The following is a 22,610-nucleotide window of genomic DNA, read 5'->3' on the forward strand; positions in this document are numbered from 1 at the left end:
AGGCCACAAGCGGCGTTACAAATAACAACACGTCATTTTATCTGCGTCATTCTGTTTCCGGAATTGCGCCGCCATCGAAATAGCAGCGAACAACGTGAGGGTTTTGTTACCGCGCTAATAACTATTGCCTTTTAAGTTGACGTAGATCACCTTTTTCTAAAAATATCAGAATATTATTTGGGAGAATGGCGTACAGAGGACAAGGACAGAAGGTTCAGAAGGTCATGGTGCAGCCGATCGTATCCTTCAGAGCGCAGAACTGAGTCGCTTAACGTGACTCCCATTGTATTGAGATGCTTTGGTTTCCTAATATTGATGACATCTTATTCCATATTGTATTAGAAATCAGATCTTTTTATATGATTATATCAAACTTGAAAAAAATGCAGCATCTTTGATCAATGTTTGTACCAGGTTTGTGTTGGTCTTGGTTACTTTACTTATAAATGAATGAAAAAAATCATGTTTAAAATTGAGTCATATTTTTATGACAGTATAATGTTATTGCTATATTTCTTTGTTTCCTTAATTTTACTTTCAGAACCTTATTTTCAGGTATCTACAGAATGTAAGTTCGTAATTTTAATTAACATTTAAGTATATTTAACATAAACATATATATATATATATATACATATATATGTGTGTGTGTGTATACTTTTTAAATTATGTAGTAGTTATTTTGTATGAAATGTGAGTTTTTACCCCAATCAATTTTGTTTTCCGTTACTTTTGTTTTATTATATATATATATATATATATATATATATATATATATATATATATATATATATATATTAAGACCATTTAGATTTTTTTTTTTTTTGGTTTGTGGTTAAAATTACTGTAATAAAATTAATAAGCATAAATCCAAAGCAGCCTACCATCAATACTACAATGTTGAAATACTTAATAATTTTTTATCTCATAATATAATACTAATATAAATTGAGAATTTTATGGAGAAATGTGCTTAATTGTCATGAAAAATATCACAATGTAAAAAAGAGTCTCTCTCTGAATATATATATATATATATATATATATATATATATTATATATTATATATTAGGGCTGGTAAGTGATTAAAATTTTTTAATTTAATTAATTACATGATGTGGTGATTAATTCATTGAACATTTGGAGAAATTACTCTGAAATAATAATTTAAAGTCACTGTTGTGCAAAGCATCAAACAGAGATTACAAAAAGTAGGTTAAGCAAGAAATATTTTGTTTGATGAAATGTATTACACATACTCTTAGACCATGTGAGTACATGATTGGGTGAACTAACTTTAATAATTTATTTTCTTAATTTTATTATTATTATTACTATGGAAATATGAAATTATTTCTTTTATGAAATGATACGCTAAATAATAAACTAAAACTGCCAGTAGGTGGTGGTAAATGCCTTAATGATTAAGTTATCGAGTCATTTATTCATTCGTTTGATTCGTTCAAATGGCCGATTCAATCAGGGGTGAAGTAAATGGTTCTTTATCAATGGTTCATTTAATCATTAGGCTTTTTTGACTTGAAGCGGGTCATCACCATCAGACCGATCGGAGCTTACAGAGCCGATGACTCCTTGTGCTTTTAAAACACTCTCGCCGTACTTTGATGTCAAACACAGATCCATCTGTGTAGCGCCACATCAAAGCTAACGCGACTATAGCCAGTGGTTCAATGTGCCAAATGGTTCACCCAATTCGTTCAAAACGTGGATTAAGAAATGAAATGCTGCTGTGGGTTGCTCAGGGATTAACAGTTCTGTTTTGTCTCCATATTTTGGTTGGCAAAATTGAGCAAAACAGAAAACACTGTCTAAAATAACACAATATTAACTTCTTAATGAACTGTTGTATAAGATGAGTATCACATTTGCACTCGTGTGATATTGCACTTAGCCTACAGTCGTGGCCAAAAGTTTTGAGAATTACATAAATATTAGTTTTCAAAAAGTTTGCTGCTAAACTGCTTTTAGATCTTTGTTTCAGTTGTTTCTGTGATGTACTGAAATATAATTACAAGCACTTCATACTTTTTAAAGGCTTTTATCGACAATTACATGACATTTATGCAAAGAGTCAGTATTTGCAGTGTTGGCCCTTCTTTTTCAGGACCTCTGCAATTCGACTGGGCATGGTCTCTATCAACTTCTGGGCCAAATCCTGACTGATAGCAACCCATTCTTTCATAATCACTTCTTGGAGTTTGTCAGAATTAGTGGGTTTTTGTTTTTCCACCCGCCTCTTGAGGATTGACCACAAGTTCTCAATGGGATTAAGATCTGGGGAGTTTCCAGGCCATGGACCCAAAATTTCAACATTCTGGTCCCCGAGCCACTTAGTTCTCACTTTTGCCTTATGGCACGGTGCTCAATCGTGCTGGAAAATGCATTGTTCTTCACCAAACTGTTGTTGGATTGTTGGAAGAAGTTGCTGTTGGAGGGTGTTTTGGTACCATTCTTTATTCATGGCTGTGTTTTTGGGCAGAATTGTGAGTGAGCCCACTCCCTTGGATGAGAAGCAACCCCACACATGAATGGTGTAAGGATGCTTTACTGTTGGCATGACACAGGACTGATGGTAGCGCTCACCTTTTCTTCTCCGGACAAACCTTTTTCCAGATGCCCCAAACAATCGGAAAGGGGCTTCATCGGAGAATATGACTTTGCCCCAGTCCTCAGCAGTCCATTCACTATGCTTTCTGCAGAAGATCAATCTGTCCCTGATGTTTTTTTTGGAGAGAAGTGGCTTCTTTGCTGCCCTTCTTGACACCAGGCCATCTTCCAAAAGTCTTGGCCTCACTGTGCGTGCAGATGCGCTCACACCTGCCTGCTGCCATTCCTGAGCAAGCTCTGCACTGGTGGCACTCCGATCCCACAGCTGAATCCTCTTTAGGAGACCATCCTGGCGCTTGCTGGACTTTCTTGGACACCCTGAAGCCTTCTTTACAAGAATTGAACCTCTTTCCTTGAAGTTCTTGATGATCCTATAAATTGTTGATTTAGGTGCAATCTTAGTAGCCACAATATCCTTGCCTGTGAAGCCATTTTTATGCAACGCGATGATGGCTGCACGCGTTTCTTTGCAGGTCACCATGGTTAACAATGGAAGAACAATGATTTCAAGCATCACCCTCCTTTTAACATGTCAAGTCTGCCATTCTAACCCAATCAGCCTGACATAATGATCTCCAGCCTTGTGCTCGTCAACATTCTCACCCGAGTTAACAAGATGATTACTGAAATGATCTCAGCAGGTCCTTAAATGACAGCAATGAAATGCAGTGGAAAGGTTTTTTTTGGGATTAAGTTAATTTTCATGGCAAAGAAGGACTATGCAATTCATCTGATCACTCTTCATAACATTCTGGAGTATATGCAAATTGCTATTCTAAAAACTTAAGCAGCAACTTTTACAATTTCCAATATTTATGTAATTCTCAAAACTTTTGGCCACGACTGTACAGCTGGTGTGATATTTTTTAACTATGTGATGTAAATATGAGACACAATCTCAAACAGGGGCATTTTGCCCCATATCTTGAATTTTAAGGATATTCTCTAGGCTCCATCATGCAGTAGGTTGTTGTTCTGCCTCATATCAGTCATCAATCGACTGTATGAAATGGCAGATGATCCACATAGGTCTGTGGCGGGGCAAGTGCGTTAAATGCGTTAATAATTTGTATGCGTTATTTTTCCTCCAGAATGAATTAATCTAATTAAAGCGTTTAATTACCAGCCCTAATATATATATATATATACATATATATATATATATATATATATATATATATATATATATATATATATATATATATATATACACACACACACACACATACACAGACACACTGCATTTATATTGTTATACATTTTTAGGAGAGTTTTACCTGCAGTGTTTATTTATCCTCCTCATATGATTGATGGTGTGGTCTTTAAACCAAACATCCAAACGACCGGCTATTAATAGTTTTTCCCTCTCTGTGCAGCGTTCCCGAATCCAGGTATGGCTCTACGAACAGGTCAACATGCGGATAGAGGGCTGCATCATTGTGAGTAAACGCAGCAAGTCTCCAATTTCATTCTTTCCACACAGCTCATTTTCATCTTTACTGATACTTTTGTGGACCATTTTATGCAAGCATGTGAATAGTAAACTTTTATAATTGATTTCTTTGTTTGTGTTTCAAGGGATTTGATGAGTATATGAATTTGGTTTTGGATGACGCAGAGGAGGTTCACATGAAGACCAAGAACAGGAAGCCCCTGGGTAAGTGTGAACTTTGCGATACCGGCGAGTCATGCGTTTCTGAGAAATAACTTTTGTTTGATGTAAAATAAGATATGACTTTAAACATATTTTTTTTTCTCTCCAATAAGGGCGGATTATGTTGAAAGGAGATAACATCACATTGCTGCAGAGTGTGTCCAACTGATCGTCTGTTAGTTCTTCATCTGCATATTATTTGTTTGCTGTTAGATTTTTGTTTTGTTTTCATTTGTCAAGATTAGGAATTTTGACCCATGCTTATAATTGTGAAAACTTTTTTCTAAATGTCAAAAATAAAGGATTTTTTTTCACTGTTTCAGGCTACTGTTGTTAGTGTTTGAATTTAATAATGTGACAATGGGCTTATGTTCATCAGTTTGTGAAAGAAAAAAAACTTAAATGTAAAGGTCAAAAGATGCTGCATTTATTTGATCAAAAATATTATAAAAACAGTAATATTAAATATTACTTCTTAACCTTTTTTAATGTAATATATTTAAAAATGTCATTTATTCTTGTCATGGTAAAACAATTTTTTTTAAAATGAATATGAGCTTTAAAACAACAGCATTTATTTATCTTTTTGTAACATTGTACATGTCTTTAATATCATGCATGTTAGTGTGCGATCAAGCATGTCTACTCATTGACAGTTCTTTTTTACGTTTTTTTTTTAAAAATATGAATATTTTAATAGTACTTGGAAGTAATAGTTGCTTTTAACAGTGTAAAGTCCGGTTTGACACCAGTCTGCAGCTAACTGTCTAACCACTAGAGGGCAATACATTGGTTTGTCTTTGTACTGAAATAGCAGGATGCGTCTATATAAGATACTACTTGTGACATTTTAGACAGCTTTTAAAAAGGGGTTGGTGTGAGTGGGGGGGGGGGGTGTACCTATTTATTTGCCTTTTTTAAATTATTTTCCCCACTGTTCAATAAGTGAATTTTACTCATATAGTCCAATAAAGCAAACTAAACTGTGTAACTTTTCTTAAAAAGTAAATAAATCTTAAAAGAGACCCCATTTTTTTTGTCCTTTCAAACGCAAAAGTTAAATGTAGATGTTGGCCACAAATGTTACCGATGGGATTAAATGGGTTTAAACATGCTTTTAACCAAAACAGCAAGCTGTTATATTGCACGTGATTTAATGACTTATTGAACTTTTCTAATCATTTTTTGAGGCAAAAATAAATAAATCATAACACATTTATAAACAAAATATTTAATGATATTTTATGATTATTTTTCTTTAATAATTAATTAATGCCCTTCATGGTTCTAAACAAGTCAAGTCACCTTTATTGATAATATAATACAGATTGTGTCAAAGCAGCTTCACAGTGTCGAACAGGAAAAATGTGTGCTGATAGTGCAAGAGGACAATAGAAAACAGACTGTTTATCAGTTAAAGTCAGTTCATGGATGATTTAGTGATGTCATCATCCAGTTCAGCTCTCTTCCAACAGTGTCTGGGAATTCAGTCAAGTGTCCCTAACTAAGCAAGCCAGAGGCGACAGTGGCAAGGAACCAAAAGCCCATCAGTGACAGAAATTGAGAAAAAAACCTTGGGAGAAACCAGGCTCAGTCAGGGCCAGACGAAATCTGAATGGTGTGGTTTAATTCCAGGCTGCAGCACAAGTCAGATTGAGCAGAGGACTCGTCTGGTTCCCGTGGTCTTGAGCTGATGGCCGATGACGTCTTCACAGATGTCTCCGGGGTTCGTCTAGTTGATATGATCTCGGCTGACATTCAGGGCTGTTGAGGTCCTCTAGATGCCGATCCACCATCTGGACTGGATCTGGGTGGCTATGGTGACCTCGGAAAAAAATTCAATAAAACAGACTTAGAATAAATGTGATGAAATTATAGAATTCAGCAAAGTTTAAAACAATCACAACACAGTTGCAGCCATAAAGCGTCAAATGATCTGTGCACTGAAGTGATTTTTTTAATGAGTATGCAATGATTGTTCAAGAGATGAATACACAACATCTGCATAGTTCTTTATCTAAACGTTATTGCATGTTGCAGTTTGTGGTATTAGTTTCAAATCCCCCAACAACTAATTTTACGCTCAAAGCTTTAGATTTCAATAACGGTTGTTTTCCTCAAGGGGAAGTTTGATAAAAATCTGGAAATATGAAAACAGCAGTATGTCAGCAGTGCTCAGATGGTTTTGCCAGAGAGCAGGAGAGCTGTGACTTTGAAGTCAGAGGCAGTGGTTGGTGAGTCTCTAGATAGGGGCTCACTGTCAGCCTGTGGAGGAAGCGGTATCTATATCACGAGTAAGAGCATTGCATGTGTACACATAGAGCCGGAGAACCAGATGCAGCCATGAAGCTCATCGGGAGGAAGTCAGTTGCTGACTCCAGAGAGTTTAAGCTCACTTCATAACTGCGACCACACGCTTTTAGTCGTTCACTGTGGGTTCAACCACAGTAATGTTGCATAAAGTCGGTCCCCTTGTGAATTTTTCTTTCAGTATTCATTCAGTGTGAATCTTTGCTGGGGGGGTTTTAAAGGTACATGATCAAAATCCATTCTATTTCATATGCAGATGAAAACTAATGTGTCCAGAATTTACAGAACAGAACTTAAAGTCACTTTCTTAGTAAACGTTCATGATTTTTTGTGAACAATGCATTGGTGTACATTATTCAAAAGTAGCAAAAATTTGATTTTGAACATCAAAATACAACTTTTAATTTAATGGCTTTATAGAAGGTGATGTCACATACACTAAAGTCAAATCCCGGTCGCCTAGATAAATTACAACCCTACATTTTTAACTTGTTGAATATTAGCTATGTATATTATGCATATTTTTGGTGCTTATGAAACAGCACTGAAAGATAGATTTGCTAATGTGAGCAGAAACAGGCTTATAAAAATAAACTAAAACCATAAAAAGTCAGTTACTTCAAATAAAGTAAACGTTAAATGATGAATAAAAATATATACAATAAACACTGAACTGATTGTATTTATAGTTGTTATTTAGTTTACCATGAGGTTCTAAAATAACTAAAGATAAACTGAAATAAAACTAATAAAAAATAAAAATATCATAAACAACAAGATGACTAAAACCTTAACTAAAATGAAAATGGAATATATATATATATATATATATATATATATATATATATATATATATATATATATATATATATATATAATGATTAAATAAAATTATAATAGTATCTCAAAAAAAAAAACCTTGAAGTGCCAGTTAAAAAATAAAATAAATTTTTGATCAATTTTTAAAATTTCAAATTGAATTAAAAAAACTGCAACACAATTGTTTTGATTATCTTAACTGTGCTTTGATTGGGTCATGTGACAGTTAGTGTTGGGTAGATTACTAACTAAGTGTAGTCTGTTACTGATTCCAAATTACGTGACAACAATTGTAAAGAATGTAATCCATTACATTACACATTTTAGGTAATATAATCAATGACTTTTTGATTACTTTTAGATTACTTTTGACATTTTGTTTATCACATTAATTTAAATAAGATCATCTTGGACCATTTTGATATAAAATAGAAAGAAAATATACTCCATTCACTCACATTTCACTGCTGGTTATATATGGTTTATATAAATGTGTATGTGACAAATAAAAATCTTGAATCTTGTTAGCAGCAATATAAAGGATGTTAAACATTACATTACGTTAGGCGATGTGGGCGCTGTGGTTTACCAGTCATACTCTTCCATGCACACTTTTGCACGCAACGTCACTCAGTTTCCTTAAATTACGCAAATCCCACCCTTCAGTAAGAACCAGCCCTTCCTTTCCTCTCACCCCAGTCAAAAACCAATGAGACGTCCGTTTCTGCCATGACCAGGCTGTAGGAAACCAACCAAACACTTTGGAGACAGTTCAGCTCTTGCTGGGTTTAGTCGTCGGAAACACTGCCCAGGTCAGATTGCCATCCGGGAGCTCCCGAGGGGCCTTCCTGTTCCTGCGGGTGTGATTGTTGTGAGCGTGTCTTTTGTTCCCCCCCTCCCCCCGGCCCGACCCGTCCCGTCTCCTACATCGGCTCCAACCGGACAGGTTCAGTCCACTGCATCAACTCAACCTGTATTTATAACCCAGATTGTCTGGTTCACGCACACGTGTTTGGACTGATGATGTTTTGTGCACTTTAAGAATAGTGTATGTGTATCCAAACAGGAGATGCTTTTACATTAAATAGGGATTTAAAAAAACTTTAGGCAATTTATCTGGCTGCCATCCTCTCTGTCTGGAAAGAGTGATGGCCGGTTTGTTTTCATTGTTCTGAACTGAAGATGAAAATACTTCACATAGAGACTCAAAGAGCTCAAAAAAGAAACATAAACCTTTCAAATGTTATTCTTTGAAATTCTTCTTTTTTTTTAGTTCTTAGAACAATTTGATTCATGAGAAATTACACTTATACAAATAGGAAAACAAATGTAATGACAATTCTAAAAAATAAATAAATAATAAAAAAAGATTTTAAAAGGGAAGTAGTTTTTATTAATAATATTATTTAAAAATATAATGATATTTGAAAAATCTCTGTCCTCCAAATAAAAGTGTAATCAACAGAAACTGCAGGAAGCCTTTTGTAAACTTAACAAATAGTTTTCTAAGTTTATGTTTTGTTAAGGTTGGAAACCTGTTATTAAACATAATAATCAGTGAAGCAGTTTCTTTTACTTATAATATTATTTAAAATATATATGTTGAAAAGTTCATTAACAAACTGCAGGAAGTCTTTTGTAAACTTAAAATTAGCAAATATATTTAAAAATATATATTTAAAAATATATATAATAATAATATTTTAAAAATAGTTGTCCTCCAAATGTAGTTCAAAACAACAGCAAGCCTTTTGTAAACTAAAACAAATATAAGACATAAACTTATATCTGTAAATAAAAACTGCAGGTCAAGGTCAGTAAGTCTTTAAAAAAATATTAGATCACACCTAGTTTATTACTTAATCAAAATATTTGTTAAAAAATATATTATTATTATTTAAAAAATGTTCATTATCTATCAAAGGTAGGTTGTTGATGTAGAACCTCCAGAACTAGGTTGAAAAATGTTTTCCACACTAGATGTGCAAAAAAAAAAAAAAAAAAAGAGCTGCACAAACGCTGCAAATGATGTTTACACGAAGGTGACACTCCACCAAAGCATTCTGAGTGCACAGGCAGTGACCTGTGAACATGTTGCTTATCTTGTTTTAACAGTCTGTTCGTAATACATAATACCTCAATTTTTCTCCTGTTAACACATACAATAATATGCAAGTCTGATAAGGGCTTTTGTTTCTCATTTTCACCCAAGGAAACATTTATGTAGCATTTTTCATTGTGACACACTTTGGCAGAAATGGACTTGGCACCGTTGGGCAAAGATCCAGACTCTGTAAGTGTGAGTGAAAAAGAGGCCAAATCAGGCCAGGCTTTGTGCAAATAAATAATGAGCAGACTTCAGACAATTGCATGTTTAAGCATCATCAAATGATCAGTGTTAGAGGGTATCAAAAGACTACAGATCTACAGATATAGAAATGTAAAACACAACAAACATGAAAGCAATCACATGTTCTTAGTACTTAAGGTGATTTAATGAAAAGAGCTCCTATCTGCTGTGAAAAAAAAACAGACAAATTTACAGTTTATCATTATTAACCTTTTTTAATGAAAATGCAAGGTATGTTTTTAGGGGGGGGGGAAATGTTATCTTATTTTTTAAATAATATCCACTATTAAAATAGTACTTCTTTACTATACAACATTATTAACAAAGTTGACATTTATATAATTAAAATTTATTTATATGTAATTATTATACATATAATGTACATTAAATTAATTATACATATATATTTATATATATAATTAAAAAAAATTATAAATATACATTTAATATGAAATTGGATTAAAAAAAATAATTATTACTTTTAGAAATAATTTTGTGTTATAAATGAGGACATAATGCTTGTTTTTATTTCTGTATATTCCTTTTTAGTCCAAATATTTAAAAAAAAAATTGCAACACAAAAATACAATTTGTGAAAGTTGGCTTCAGCTATTCATTGTTGAAGTCATTGTTTGCACATATGTTAATGAGGAACCCAAAAGGCACCCGTTTCAAAATGACCCTAAACAAACAGACTACAAAGTGACACTTATGTAATTTAGTGCATTTTGGAATAGATTTGTTGTTGCTGTTTCTGCAGTGAACACTCACTCTCTAAACTTCTCACTCATGTTTGCTAAAATTAGTCACTTTTCCACCTTTCATGGAAGTTTATTTTTTTGTTTTGTTTGCAAGGTAGACTTTTGCATGCACACACATTTGCGCGCACACACACACACACACAATGTGTTGGCAATTCAATATGAAGTGCCTAAATGTACCGAACAAAAGACCTGCAGGGGAGCAAAAGGAGATGTGGAACAAAAAACAAACGAGTAATGAAATTATAACAATACAGAGAGAGAGTGAGAGGTGCGGGTGCCACAATGGCAGGGAACAATCGTGCCGCGTCAATGGAAAAAAAAGTGTGTGCGGAGAGGGGAGAGGAGGGGTAGGCTTTGGACAATAGGCCGGTGACAGCGACACAATGCCGGCACTGTTTTCAATTAGACATTATCTCATAGACAGAGTGGCAGGTTTCATTGTGCTAGGGGGCTATTTTCAGGGCCGCCTTTGTGTGCGGCACTGCCAATATTCCCTTCAGCCCCTGCTGTGAGCCGGCCCTTTATTCTCGCTACTGTTTGTTTTGTTTTTTTTGCACAAGTGCTAAAGTAGAAATGTGGGTGGTTTTGGACCAGACAGACATCTGAAAGGAGAAAAAGGGGGAGTGGGGCATAACTTGTGTCTTGTCACCTGGGTTTACCACGGCAAATTGGAAATAGCAAGAGCTGGAATCTCTTGGCAGACTTGAATGCAACACCAATTTGACATGCACTGCGAGTGTGTGTGCAGTTTGGTGGCCTGGTGGGCATCATGGTCTTGATCTAGAATGGTTTGACTATGCATTGTGGATGAAAATAAGAATTCCCATGTCATTCTGAACCAGCTTATTCTAGAGCATGGTTCTAGCAACGTCAAGGTCATGGGTTTGATTCCAAGGGAATGCATGAAGCGAAAAGCCATTTCTGAAGACAATGACAAGACTGATGCTAGATGCAAGCATGCCAGTTTAAAAGATTGAGTTTTTATAGAGTTTTTAGTTCATACTGTGACCACATCTTTCCCCTGTAGCTCAAACAGTAGAGAATGAATGATAAGATTATTGGCTTGATTCCCAGACAATGCATGAACTGAAAAAATAAATGCTTAAATCTAATATCAGACACCTACCAAATGCATAAATGTAAATGTCTGTCAAGCTACAAAAATAACAAAAAGTACTTAAAATGTACCATAAAACAAGTCCATACAAAATTAACACTATACATCTCAAATCTTCTGAAGCTTTTGTGTGTGGACAGTATATCAAATTTGAAGGACCATAGCACGTTTGACATTGCTGATGCCGTATGCAAGCATGCAAGATTAAAAGATAATTTTTTTAAAGATAAGCATCTGTCCTCTGTTCATATAGCTCAAACAGTAGAAAATAATGGCTCTAGCGATGGCTAGGTTATGAGTTTGAAAAGAATAAAAAAGAAAAGAAAAGAAATGATTGTATGCAAAATAAATGACTTGATAAAAAAAAAATTAAATCTACCAAAATAAAATTGAGTATGCAAAGTACTTTGGCAAGGGCCTCTTGGCAGTTTGTTTGCATTATAGCTAGAGGAGAACATGCAGACTTTTAAATTGGTATTCAACTCCCTTTTAACATCTGCAATATCCTTTCTGTCATACATACTGTACTCCTTTTTATAAACTACTGTATATTTGGTTTTAGTACTTTAGCAGAGCTGTGATGCTTTTTTCTGTAGAGTTTTTCATTCTGCAATGTGAGTTCCGAACAAGCAGGCATGAAACTGACAAGGTTAATGCCCTTCGCCCGTATCCACCGGTTTGGAGAGAGAATTCTGGCACATTGAAATGCCGAAAGCTTGAAAGCACCATCAGATAAACTTGTTTCGTGCCTCTCAACCCATTTTGTTCAGGTATGAGATATTTGATGAAAGCCAAGTTGCACAAAAAGCTTGTAATTGGCCCGAAAATAAACGAGGCCCAACTTGCCACTCAAACCTTTTGGTTCTCAAACCACCTGCTGCTTTTTTGCTATTGCTTTTACCTCAATTAGGTTGTGTAGACCTGATACTTGTGATTTCACTGAGTGTTTGCGGTCGAAAGGGAATGTTTTGCATCAAATGTTTCTCACTGACAAACACATTTGTTGCTTGAAATCAACGGAACAGAAATCGGAACGGGTTGCGGCTTTCCGATGATTCTCAGAAATAATACGCTCGACCTTATCGCATATGTGTTTTTGGGCAAATATCTGTCACGTTTGCTGTTCTATATCACCCTGGTTCCCTCCCATGCGGTTTGAGAAACTATCTGGCTCAGTATTATTTCCCCATCAACATTTTTTTACGCTTTTTATTAGGACACATTGGTTTTTGTGAAGTGCATACATAGGCAAAAATGCAATTCTGGTTGGAGAGTAAGCAGAGCAGATAGCAGTTTCAAAGGAAAAAATCATTTCATGGTGGTTTATGTCATTCTCCCACAATTCCACATTACTGCCACATTGAACAAGCATGATTGGTTTGATGGCCTAGTTAATCAATAAAATGTCAGTGGTTCAAAATTAAATCTAAATGAATTGCTACAATTTAAAGTGAATTCTGTATGTTCCCTTACCTGATAACATCACTGACATACTGTGGTAAAACACTGTGTACCACCTGAATCTGCCTCTTCTAATCAGCTTATCGTTCTCACGCATTGAAACAAGCACAAAAAAACGTTTGTATCTCAAAATATCTGCATGTAGATAATCAGATTTATTCACTGCGATGGGAAAACGTGAAATTAATCATCATTAATAATGCTTTTAATGAGATGCATTTGCATGTGTTGATAAAGATCTTTAATAGGTGATGTCGGGGGGGGTAGTTCATAGCTATGCACAAGCAAACAGGAAGAGAGAACACAGGCATATCCGCTCCCAAAGTTCTTTTTATAATATGAGCCATTTTTGCAACCACAATGTGAGATTATTCTTATTAGTCACAATGATTGCCTAATTGGCATAGTGTGCAGTGTGGAGAATACAGAGTGATTCTAACAGACCTGACAGACAGGCTGTGTTATAATGAACACAAGGGGTCTAAAGAACGCTTGGTTGTATTCCAAAAGACTGAATTAATGTCTTCATTCTATGGACTCATTTGCATTTGAAAATGCCACGGTTCTCAGAAAAGCATGCAAGATGTAGGGTGTTTGGGTTCTTCAATCGCTTGATGGACAAATGTCTGTCCTGACATTGGGAGCTCACGGGGAACGTTATCTAATGCCAGAAACATACTCTATGCAAGTTCACAAGTAAACCATTCATAGGTTAATTCCTCAAAAAAAAAAGAAAAAAAACGTAACACTGAAACATTACTGTGTGTGTTTGAACATCACATATATATATATATATTCATACACAAACAGTATATACAGTTTATATACCAAACCGAGTATGTAAATATGATGAAATGTTTAATTAACAATTAACATTGGCTATGCATTACAGTGGCTATGATTAACCTCAAAGGGGCGATAGAGAAACCTTCAAATTTTTGTGTCATTAAACCACATTTAACGAGTTTTACACATATATTTGAAAAAATTAGCTTAAAAGGCTATATTCTCTTTCATCTTCAAGTACAGTCTTCTTCTAATGTTACACTATGACTGTATACTATATACCCTCTATATAGTGCCTGAGAACACTGAGAACGCAACATGTACTTGAGTTACAAATTGTTCGGACACATTTCGAGTTGCAACTAATAAAATCAAGTTGCGTGGAAGAATATGCGTTCAGGTGCTTTCTTAGAGTATGTATTAGACCTAAAGGTAGTGCAACTGTTAGAAACAAATATTCACGGAGCACTCTAATGATCTTGTTGGAATTTGATGAAAACTCTAAAGTTCTTATCTCTTGATCATTTTATGAACATTAGAGGCCTTAAACTGTGTAAACTGTTCTTAAAACCATTTTGAAACAAACACCTGGGTTTAATTAAACTATAAATGATAAATAAAATGTTTTTGAACAATTTAGATCAAAATTGTTCTGATTCATAAAGAATTGTGAGAATGAAATGTGAAACTGAGAGGAGCACTGGAACATATCTGTTACCATTTCCACTATGAAAATGGAATTTTCATTTTTTTTTTAGAACAAAAACTTCATTATCTGTGATAAACAACAGCGTGAAACATTATTAAACACTATGGACTCCAGGACAAAAGGTGCGGGTCCATGCTGAAGCTTACAGTCCCCAGATGGATAATAAAGATTTATTTCGGATCAACCTTTTTTTTTGGTAGAGCTAGAACACTGAGGAGTTATATCGGATCAGGTCTATCTCAGCCCTTTACAAAGCTCCAGTCTGGGTAATCCTTTGGACAAATGAAGAAAATGGGAGAGAGTAATGAAAAAAAAACACACAAAAAAAACGGCACCTTCACCTCAGCCCAGCGGGGGACACAAAGGTAGAAGACCTGAAAAGATCTGAGCAGAACAAAGATGCGAGCGTTCGTTTAAAGCCTCCAGAGTTACTTAGTGACAAGAGAGTGACATGGAAATAAAGAGAGAGAGGTGGATATAAAAGGCAAAGGAAGAAAAGAAGGATGGAGAGGGTTAAAGAAAGACAGAGTGGGGAAAAAAAACAGAAGTGGTAGTGTTGTGTGTGTGTGTGTGTGTGTGTTGGGGGGGGGGGGGGGTAAGGTTCTGTAATCCTGGAATAGTGGTAGTCAAGCATCTCCATGGAAACAGGCACAAAGGCCTGTGGTTTTCTATTGATGGCTAATTGTATTCTTCACAGCTCTTTTGTTAATTGTTGTCTGCCCAGCTCCTACTTCCTGCTGGGCCACTACACAAAGGCAGGAACAGAGGGGATTAGAAAGGGCACATCGGCTTTTGCGCTCTCACCCCTGCGCGGCGATGGCTAGTTGTACGTGCGCTGAGGGAAAAAGAGACAGAAAGAGACATAAAAACGCAGGTCTGGAGCGCTTTGAAGGACTCTGGTGATTCGCATTGGCTAACGGACCCCCATGCAAATGTCACACGTACAGAGAACTTAAATACAATGACGCTGTTGATGGAAAGGTCTTAATTGAGGGTTTGCTCAAAATGTTTAAGTATTGAGTGTCAGGTTTGGCAAGCATGCACATGGCACGCTGCTATTTTTCTGTCATAGCATATTTCACACTTTTTAAATTACTTACTTAATTGAATGAAATAAATGTTTTTCTCAGTTCTTTAGATGACATAGAACATGTATACATAAATTTAGCATTGTTAACTCACTCTCATGTCATTGCAAACCATGAAAATTTGTTCCTTTTGGCTTTGAAAACTGACATAAAGCACTAAAGTTTTGTAAAAGTCCATACAACACATTCCAGATCATATGCCAGCATATTTTTGTGTCAGGATTAGACTACAATTGAAATGATTTTTGTAAATAAAAAGTAAAACAATCATGTGCCTTTTCTGAAACTATGCATTTTAAAAAGTTTTAAAGCTTAACTTGAAACAGCAGGTACTTAGGGGACTTTAAAATAAATAAATAAAAAAAGTCCATAGAAAATATAGCAGATCATTTACAGCCATATTTCGGATTTGAGTCAGAATTACACTGAAAATATTTTTTTAACAATATTTTTTTTCTCAATAAAAAGTATAAAAATGCATGCAACTATGTGCTTTTCCCAAAACTCCATGTGCATATTTTCTCATATTGTGTGCATTAAAGCTACATTAACCAAAGGATAAAAGTACATCAAATCTGAACTTGAAAGAGCAGGTTCTCATGAATAGAGCATCTCCCTTTCCTCCTTCAAGGATCCCAGCATTTTCCTTTTGCCAGGGAAACCCCAGAAAGAAGAGCTTTCCCTTTAAGAGGGAGGTGAATGACAGGCAGCAGGACCGAGAATGTTGGAAACTGAACACCACAAAGTCACTCTGGAGTGAAGGGAGGCTGGATCGACGAGAGTCAGTGCGAAGCATTCATCAGCTGTGCGCTCGGAGTCTCAGGTTGTGCTGTAAGCCGTTGATAGACAGACGAATTATTCATTGACGCGAGGGGAAACCACATTTTGCATGCGGCGTTATCGATTCTGCGACCCAGAGACGACGGAAAGACTGAAGGAATAAAGTTTGGCGAGCGCAAAGCGCAGCGCACAGTTCTGTTGGAGTTGGTAAGTGGGCAAATGGCGCTTTGTTTGAAACTTTACGCACGAGTGTTTGGCACGTTCGACACGTTTGTTTCTGTCTGTAGTGAAAGATACATAAACTAACAGAAGTAGATCAATGGGATGAGGGTTTTGATTCACTATAGCATCTAACTGAATCACCTTCGCGAGCGTTTAACCAAAATGGCACGGTTGTATGAACCTGCAGAGTAAACAAACTCTCTTTGACTAATATGTCTGTATCAAATGAACTAGTTTCTTACCTGAAAGTGTTCTGTGGTGTGTGTCAGAACTGCATGTTTGCGGTACGATATGAAATGGTATGATAGGAAATGACAGCGTGCTTTCAATTCGTATTCAGTCAGTTACTATTGATGTGAGCTGAAAATGATTTCATGTCCTCTCAAGGCCATTGCAGTAATTCATTGTACAGTAAGAAGCAGTTCTTAGTTGTTTTATTTCAAAGAAGTTCCTGCTTATTTTGACATTTATTACTGAAAAGAAGCAAGTGTTTGCAGATATGTTTGTTTTGGTTTAAGGTGAGCTTATATTGGCAAACTTTCTAAAAACTATTAAATGCATTTTTAATTGATGTTTTTGTCGACTCATATTGCTTTTTTTGGTTTGTGTGTATGCACTCATTTCTGAAAGTTAACTCAATACTTATTAATGGGTCTTAAATGGCCATGCCAAATATGCTTTAGGGTGCATTAGAACTTGTCATTTTAGGCTCTTAAGAAGAAAAATGAAAGAAATCAGCAGCCCACATTAGTAATGGTTGACCCGTATGGACCTTTCAGTGGCTGACGTCGATATCCTAAGAGCAGGTGGCTCTTTGCTTTGATTTCTACAATGACAGCAAATAAGATTACACAAGAGTTCAGAAATTAAATTAACACATATTTTGCACTTACAATATATATATGTTTTCAAAAAAAAATAAATTAATGAAAATGTTATTTATATATATATTATAGTATTTTATATTATTCATTACATGCACACACACAGGCCTATATTTATTTCATAAAATGTATTTATAATATAAAAACTGTTTATCACTGTACATCAGTAGTTGTGTGACTTTTAAATTTGACGTAGAATTTGACTTTGTTGTTACTTATCTGATTAAAATCGATTACACTCAACTCTGTTTTTATTGGGTCTGAAGTTTTTTTTTCTTTCTTTTTTTTTTTTCTATTTTGAGACCTGCTTAGAGTTGCTATTCAGGCAGTCGATGGGTCTGACAGATATTCTGTGTGAAGTGAACTGTTGATCTCTCTGTTGAAGAATATCAGCCTTCCGGAATAACCAGAAAGCAGAGCTCCTCAGGGCAGAGCGGCTGTGGCACAATCGCTGAATAGGTGTTAAACTTTGATAATGAGCGCTAAGTGGACATTTTATTGTCCGGGTTCGTGTCTGCATGGTTAAATAAGCCTGTCGTGCCAGTGCAGTCAGCATATCCCGCTTTTATCCCACCAAGAACATCCAGCACCTGAGTTGTGCACCTCCATTGTGAGCGGGCATGTCGACGGATCATTAAAGGGGAAGTTGTTGAAGTGTTAGAGAGTGTTTGGCTTCACAGTGGCTGACTGCGCACAAAGCTGCCTGTCAGTAGGGAGTCTCTGACCTTTTGCTTTTTCCCCTCGCTTCTACCCATCTTATATTTATGCTGTGCCTTATTTTCCTTCTTTGCATCCCTCTCTTGTTTCAGCTCTATTATTACCCACCTCTTTGTATATTTGTACTCCATTTGAGAGGTTAGGAAACCAGTGGTGGTTCTCTCCAGATCACAGTGAGTCTATACATCCGGTCTCTGCGAAGTCTTGAGCTCAGATCACCTCACCAGCTGATTTATACAAATTCTGTGGTGCTCTAATCTGAAAAATCAAGGCTGAAATTTATATTGCAGCTCTTTGGAGGGCGAACATACTGACAATTTGTTGTTTAATAGCTTTTTGAGTTCTCTTCTGGTTTCTAATGGTCGACTGATAGGGGTTTTCCAATGACTGATACCTGGATCAAAGTATGGTCATTATCATAATCCGGTTTTAAGCAAAAAGCTGAAATGAGAAGTAAATGACCACTAATTTTACACTATTTAAAAAAAAATGTCATTGATAAAACTGTTGGGATTTTCCAGTTAATGCAAGGAAGTAATAATACTTCCATTTAGGGCTGAAACGATTCCTCGAGTAACTCGAGTAACTCGATTACAAAAAATTATCGAGGCAGAAGAATTTGCCTTTTAATTTATTTTAAATCTCTGGTCAGGTTCTTTCGCAATTATTTTTTTAATGTGACAACGCATTTACGTCACCCACGAAGCGGAAGGAGACACAAACTGTGCTGCATCCGAAATCTCATACTTCAAGTAGTCAGCAGTGTTTTGATTTGAGGGCGCGGGCAAACGTAAAGAGAACGTCGTGGCATGTGTCCACTGCAAGATAGAGCTGGCATACCACAACTAGGGCCCTATGATTTCTACGATGCAGAAAATGCGGAGGGAATCGCGGGATCCAGTTATAAAAACAGATTTTACAGTTTAACGCGGAGTGGCACGGAATTTGCCAAATTTTGAATGAATTAATCAAAAATAGGTCATTGCACTTACATCAAGTCACAATATGGACTAATATCTCTAAATATTAAGCTGGAACAGTCTATTTAAATATGAATCCTGCATGTTCTGCGTGTCTCTGTTAATGAATGGAGCAGAAGCGCGTCTTCCTTTACAGACACTGAAGCGCGCGTGACGCTCGCGGTGATTTCAGCGTCTGCGGTCTCACTAAATAAGGACGTGAACACATGAACAACATCTCCAGAACTGCTCTGACAGTCACTTCATGAGCATTTGACCGTTTGATTTGAGTAAAACTAGCGTCACATCACATACACAGAACTGTAACGGTACGTCAACCCGTCACAATAAAAGTCCGTTTTTTTTTAAGCTTTAATCACACAACATTTCTTCCATGTTTTATTTTTAATAGTAAATACCATTTGTTTACCAAAAAGTTAAGTTTGCTTAATTTTTAACCATTAAAAGATAAATTAAATTAATGTTTTATTTGTTTAATGTTTAAAGTGCATCTCAGAAAATGCTTTATTTTAAACCCCAACTGAATGGCACTTAAATGCACTTAATTCATCTGTCAACTTTATTGTCATTGTTCACAGTACAAGTACAGACAGAGAAACAATGATTTTGATGTATGCATTGCATTTTATGCATTTAAAAAGTAAAAAAAAAAAAGATTCTAAAAAGGAAACTTAGTTGTTCATTTTAAGAGACCCAGCCCTACTTCCATTATTTGTCCAAATAAAGTTTTTTTTAAAGTTTCATCAAATTAATTGGCGTGTCCAATATCGCTTCTTTACTCCTTTCTATATCAAGGCTGAGACTACTTTTATCTTCATATAAAATGATGTACTTAAAAAAAAAAAACTAGACTTGGAGTTGTTTAGAGAGAGGATTGCCATTTCATTTTTGGTCATCCGTCATATTTTACCTGGATAATTTCATTAACTTTAACCTTGTCAGCATTGAGCCAAATGCATCTATAGGTTATCAGTTACACGATGCAGAAAAAGTTTCAAGATTTGTGCTGAGAACTTGATGGATGGACAACCTTGTGATGTTTTTTCCCATAGGCTAGGTTTTTATTCAAACTTCTACCTCTTCTGTTCGGGTCAGCATTGTTTCATGTGTCCTATTGAGCCGGGGTTTGATGAGAGCGGGAGAACAATAGCTTGTTAAGTGAGTTTTTCAGGGCTCGCCACAACATCAATGAAATCAAACAGAGCAGGCCAGAGAAGCTCACGCTGATAAATGCGTTCGATCATTGCGGCTGTCCATCAAATCATCCTCACGCTTTGAGTGCGTCAAGTTCAGCTGCTTGTGTTTGGAGTCAAAGAGCTCAGTGTTTTGGGGCCCTGTCAGAAATATGAAATGTAAATTTGTTTTTTAAAGATCTTAAAACTTATAAAACATGTTAGATTACTTTATAAATCTCTGTTTAGGGTATGAAATGGAAGCTTACTTATAGGCAAAGTTTTGTTGCTGTGATTTTTGTTCATAATGTTTAGGAACACTGAAAAACAAAAACCCTGTGACAGAATGTTATCTTCTTGAAAATGGTTTCCTGTTGATCACTGTTTCTACTATATGTCAAAAGTTAGAAAAATGCACTTTTTTTTATTGCTGTGTCTTAAACTTTTACTACATTGCATATATTTTTTATAGATCCATCTTAAGTCATTACCACAGAAGCCTTCTATAAATAATCCCTAATCGCAAGTTATCTTGTCCGAAATGGGTAAAAACCATCCCGCACGTGAGAGGTGGCAACTGGAAAGTGCCATGAGACTTAAACTCTTCATTTACATGTTGCCTAAAACCTCCAGTTTTTGTTCCACCTACCCTCTTTACCATGAGATGAGCTCAGACCCACAACGGAAATTAGACAGACCCCCATTAGAACATTAGAACAGAGAAATTTCAGCACACAATCTGACAGCCGCCCATCAAAACGAGCATCCCTCTCTGGCTTTTGTCATAACAGTGAACTCAGACACTTTAGGTAAGACTTGCTTTGCAACATTGCGCGCTTTGTGTTCAGTTGTTTTGCTTTAAGTTTTCATGCTACTTTTTTTTAATTGCTTTTAGTGCTATCTATTTTTCTGTTTTTTTAATATGCATTTTTTTAATGCACCGTTATTTAGTTTTGGCAGCACATTTATGTGGTAGTAGTATTTTGCACCAAATTCCATTTATAAAATGTATTTATTTGAAAATTTCAACATATAATATAATATAATATAATATAATATAATATAATATAATATAATATAATATAATATAATATAATATAATATAATATAATATAATATATTATATAAAACTTTAAATCTTTTTTGAGTTGAGTAACTGCCAAACAGGTTTGATCCTTCATGCTGTGACTGGACTTTTGAATTTATTTAGCATGTGTGTTTGTTCTGCAGCATGTTCTTCGATTTATTAAAGCATGTAATGTGCAAAAGGTGAAGTTTTATGTGATGCAAGCTTCAACGTGTCTTTGATTTGGACTGAATATGATGGTTTGGGTGTGAGCTTAAACAAAGGTTTTCATATAAAAGTTTCAGGGGCAAATTGCAGGGTGGATTTATGCCCTGTATGTATAATTGTTTAAATTAGGGAAGAATTGTGCTGAATGACCTGAAAATTGAAAGAATTGAAAGCAGACAAACATGCACTATTCAAATCTTGCTCAGGCACCAGAAATGTTCCCAAGGCTCTAGTTTGTAGGTTCTAGAATCTTGAAAATATAGTATAAAGTTTTTTAAAAAATACTCCTGTGGCTAATTCTGGTTAATTAAAAAAAATAAGTAAAAAAAAAAATTAATAATACTATTATTAAATAGTAGTTCAGAAATAATGTAACCCAAAATCATACGTTTTCATGAATTGCTATACTTTTAATTTGCATATCACTGTATAAAATATTTTATCTCTTACAGAAGTGTTTTTATTCATATGTAAATAATTCATTATTATGTCTCTGCACTAGAAATATAAAAAAGCCAGACTAAATGTAATATTCCATTCTATTTAATCATTTACATTAATCTGAATAATAACGTCAGTGCAAATAATGTCAACAGATTTGTGTGGGCTTCATTTGTTTGTTTGGCATGTGTAAAAATACAAATGTCTTGCTATGTTCACTCACAGGTGGATAAACTGTCATTTTAATACAGTAAGGCCGCTTTCAGTTGTAATGAATGTGACCAGGAAATAGTCCCGCAGTTATTTGCATGAACTGTGGTGGCCCCCACTGTGACTTCTGAGAACACAGCGTAGTGTTCCTGCGGGTTGATATTTTAATAGACCACCGTAGCCTCATGATTTGTTTCTCAAGGATTATTTATTAATTAACACTC

The 22,610-nt window shown here is 35.4% G+C and overlaps 2 protein-coding genes across 4 annotated transcripts in view; both read left to right on the plus strand.

The window, feature by feature from the left end:
- The first annotated feature begins 43 nt into the window (after positions 1-43).
- LOC132119656 (small nuclear ribonucleoprotein E) lies at positions 44-4,583 on the plus strand. The gene is made up of 5 exons (XM_059529808.1): positions 44-239; positions 542-568; positions 4,005-4,067; positions 4,207-4,285; positions 4,396-4,583. The coding sequence occupies exons 1-5, from the start codon at positions 186-188 to the stop codon at positions 4,449-4,451; spliced, it is 279 nt and encodes a 92-aa protein (XP_059385791.1). The 5' UTR covers positions 44-185; the 3' UTR covers positions 4,452-4,583.
- An 11,837-nt stretch (positions 4,584-16,420) lies between these two features.
- Positions 16,421-22,610, plus strand: part of LOC132119657 (transcription factor SOX-13-like) — a 36,024-nt gene continuing 29,834 nt past the window's right edge. For 2 of the 3 annotated variants that reach the window (XM_059529809.1, XM_059529811.1), the window contains exon 1: positions 16,421-16,673. The gene's annotated coding sequence lies outside the window, so the exon portion shown is untranslated. Of the gene's footprint in view, positions 16,674-21,105; positions 21,251-22,610 lie in introns of those variants that run through there. The other variant, XM_059529810.1, reaches the window with a different exon arrangement.

This window comes from Carassius carassius, chromosome 38, assembly GCF_963082965.1.
Source record: "Carassius carassius chromosome 38, fCarCar2.1, whole genome shotgun sequence".
Lineage (NCBI taxonomy): Eukaryota > Metazoa > Chordata > Actinopteri > Cypriniformes > Cyprinidae > Carassius > Carassius carassius.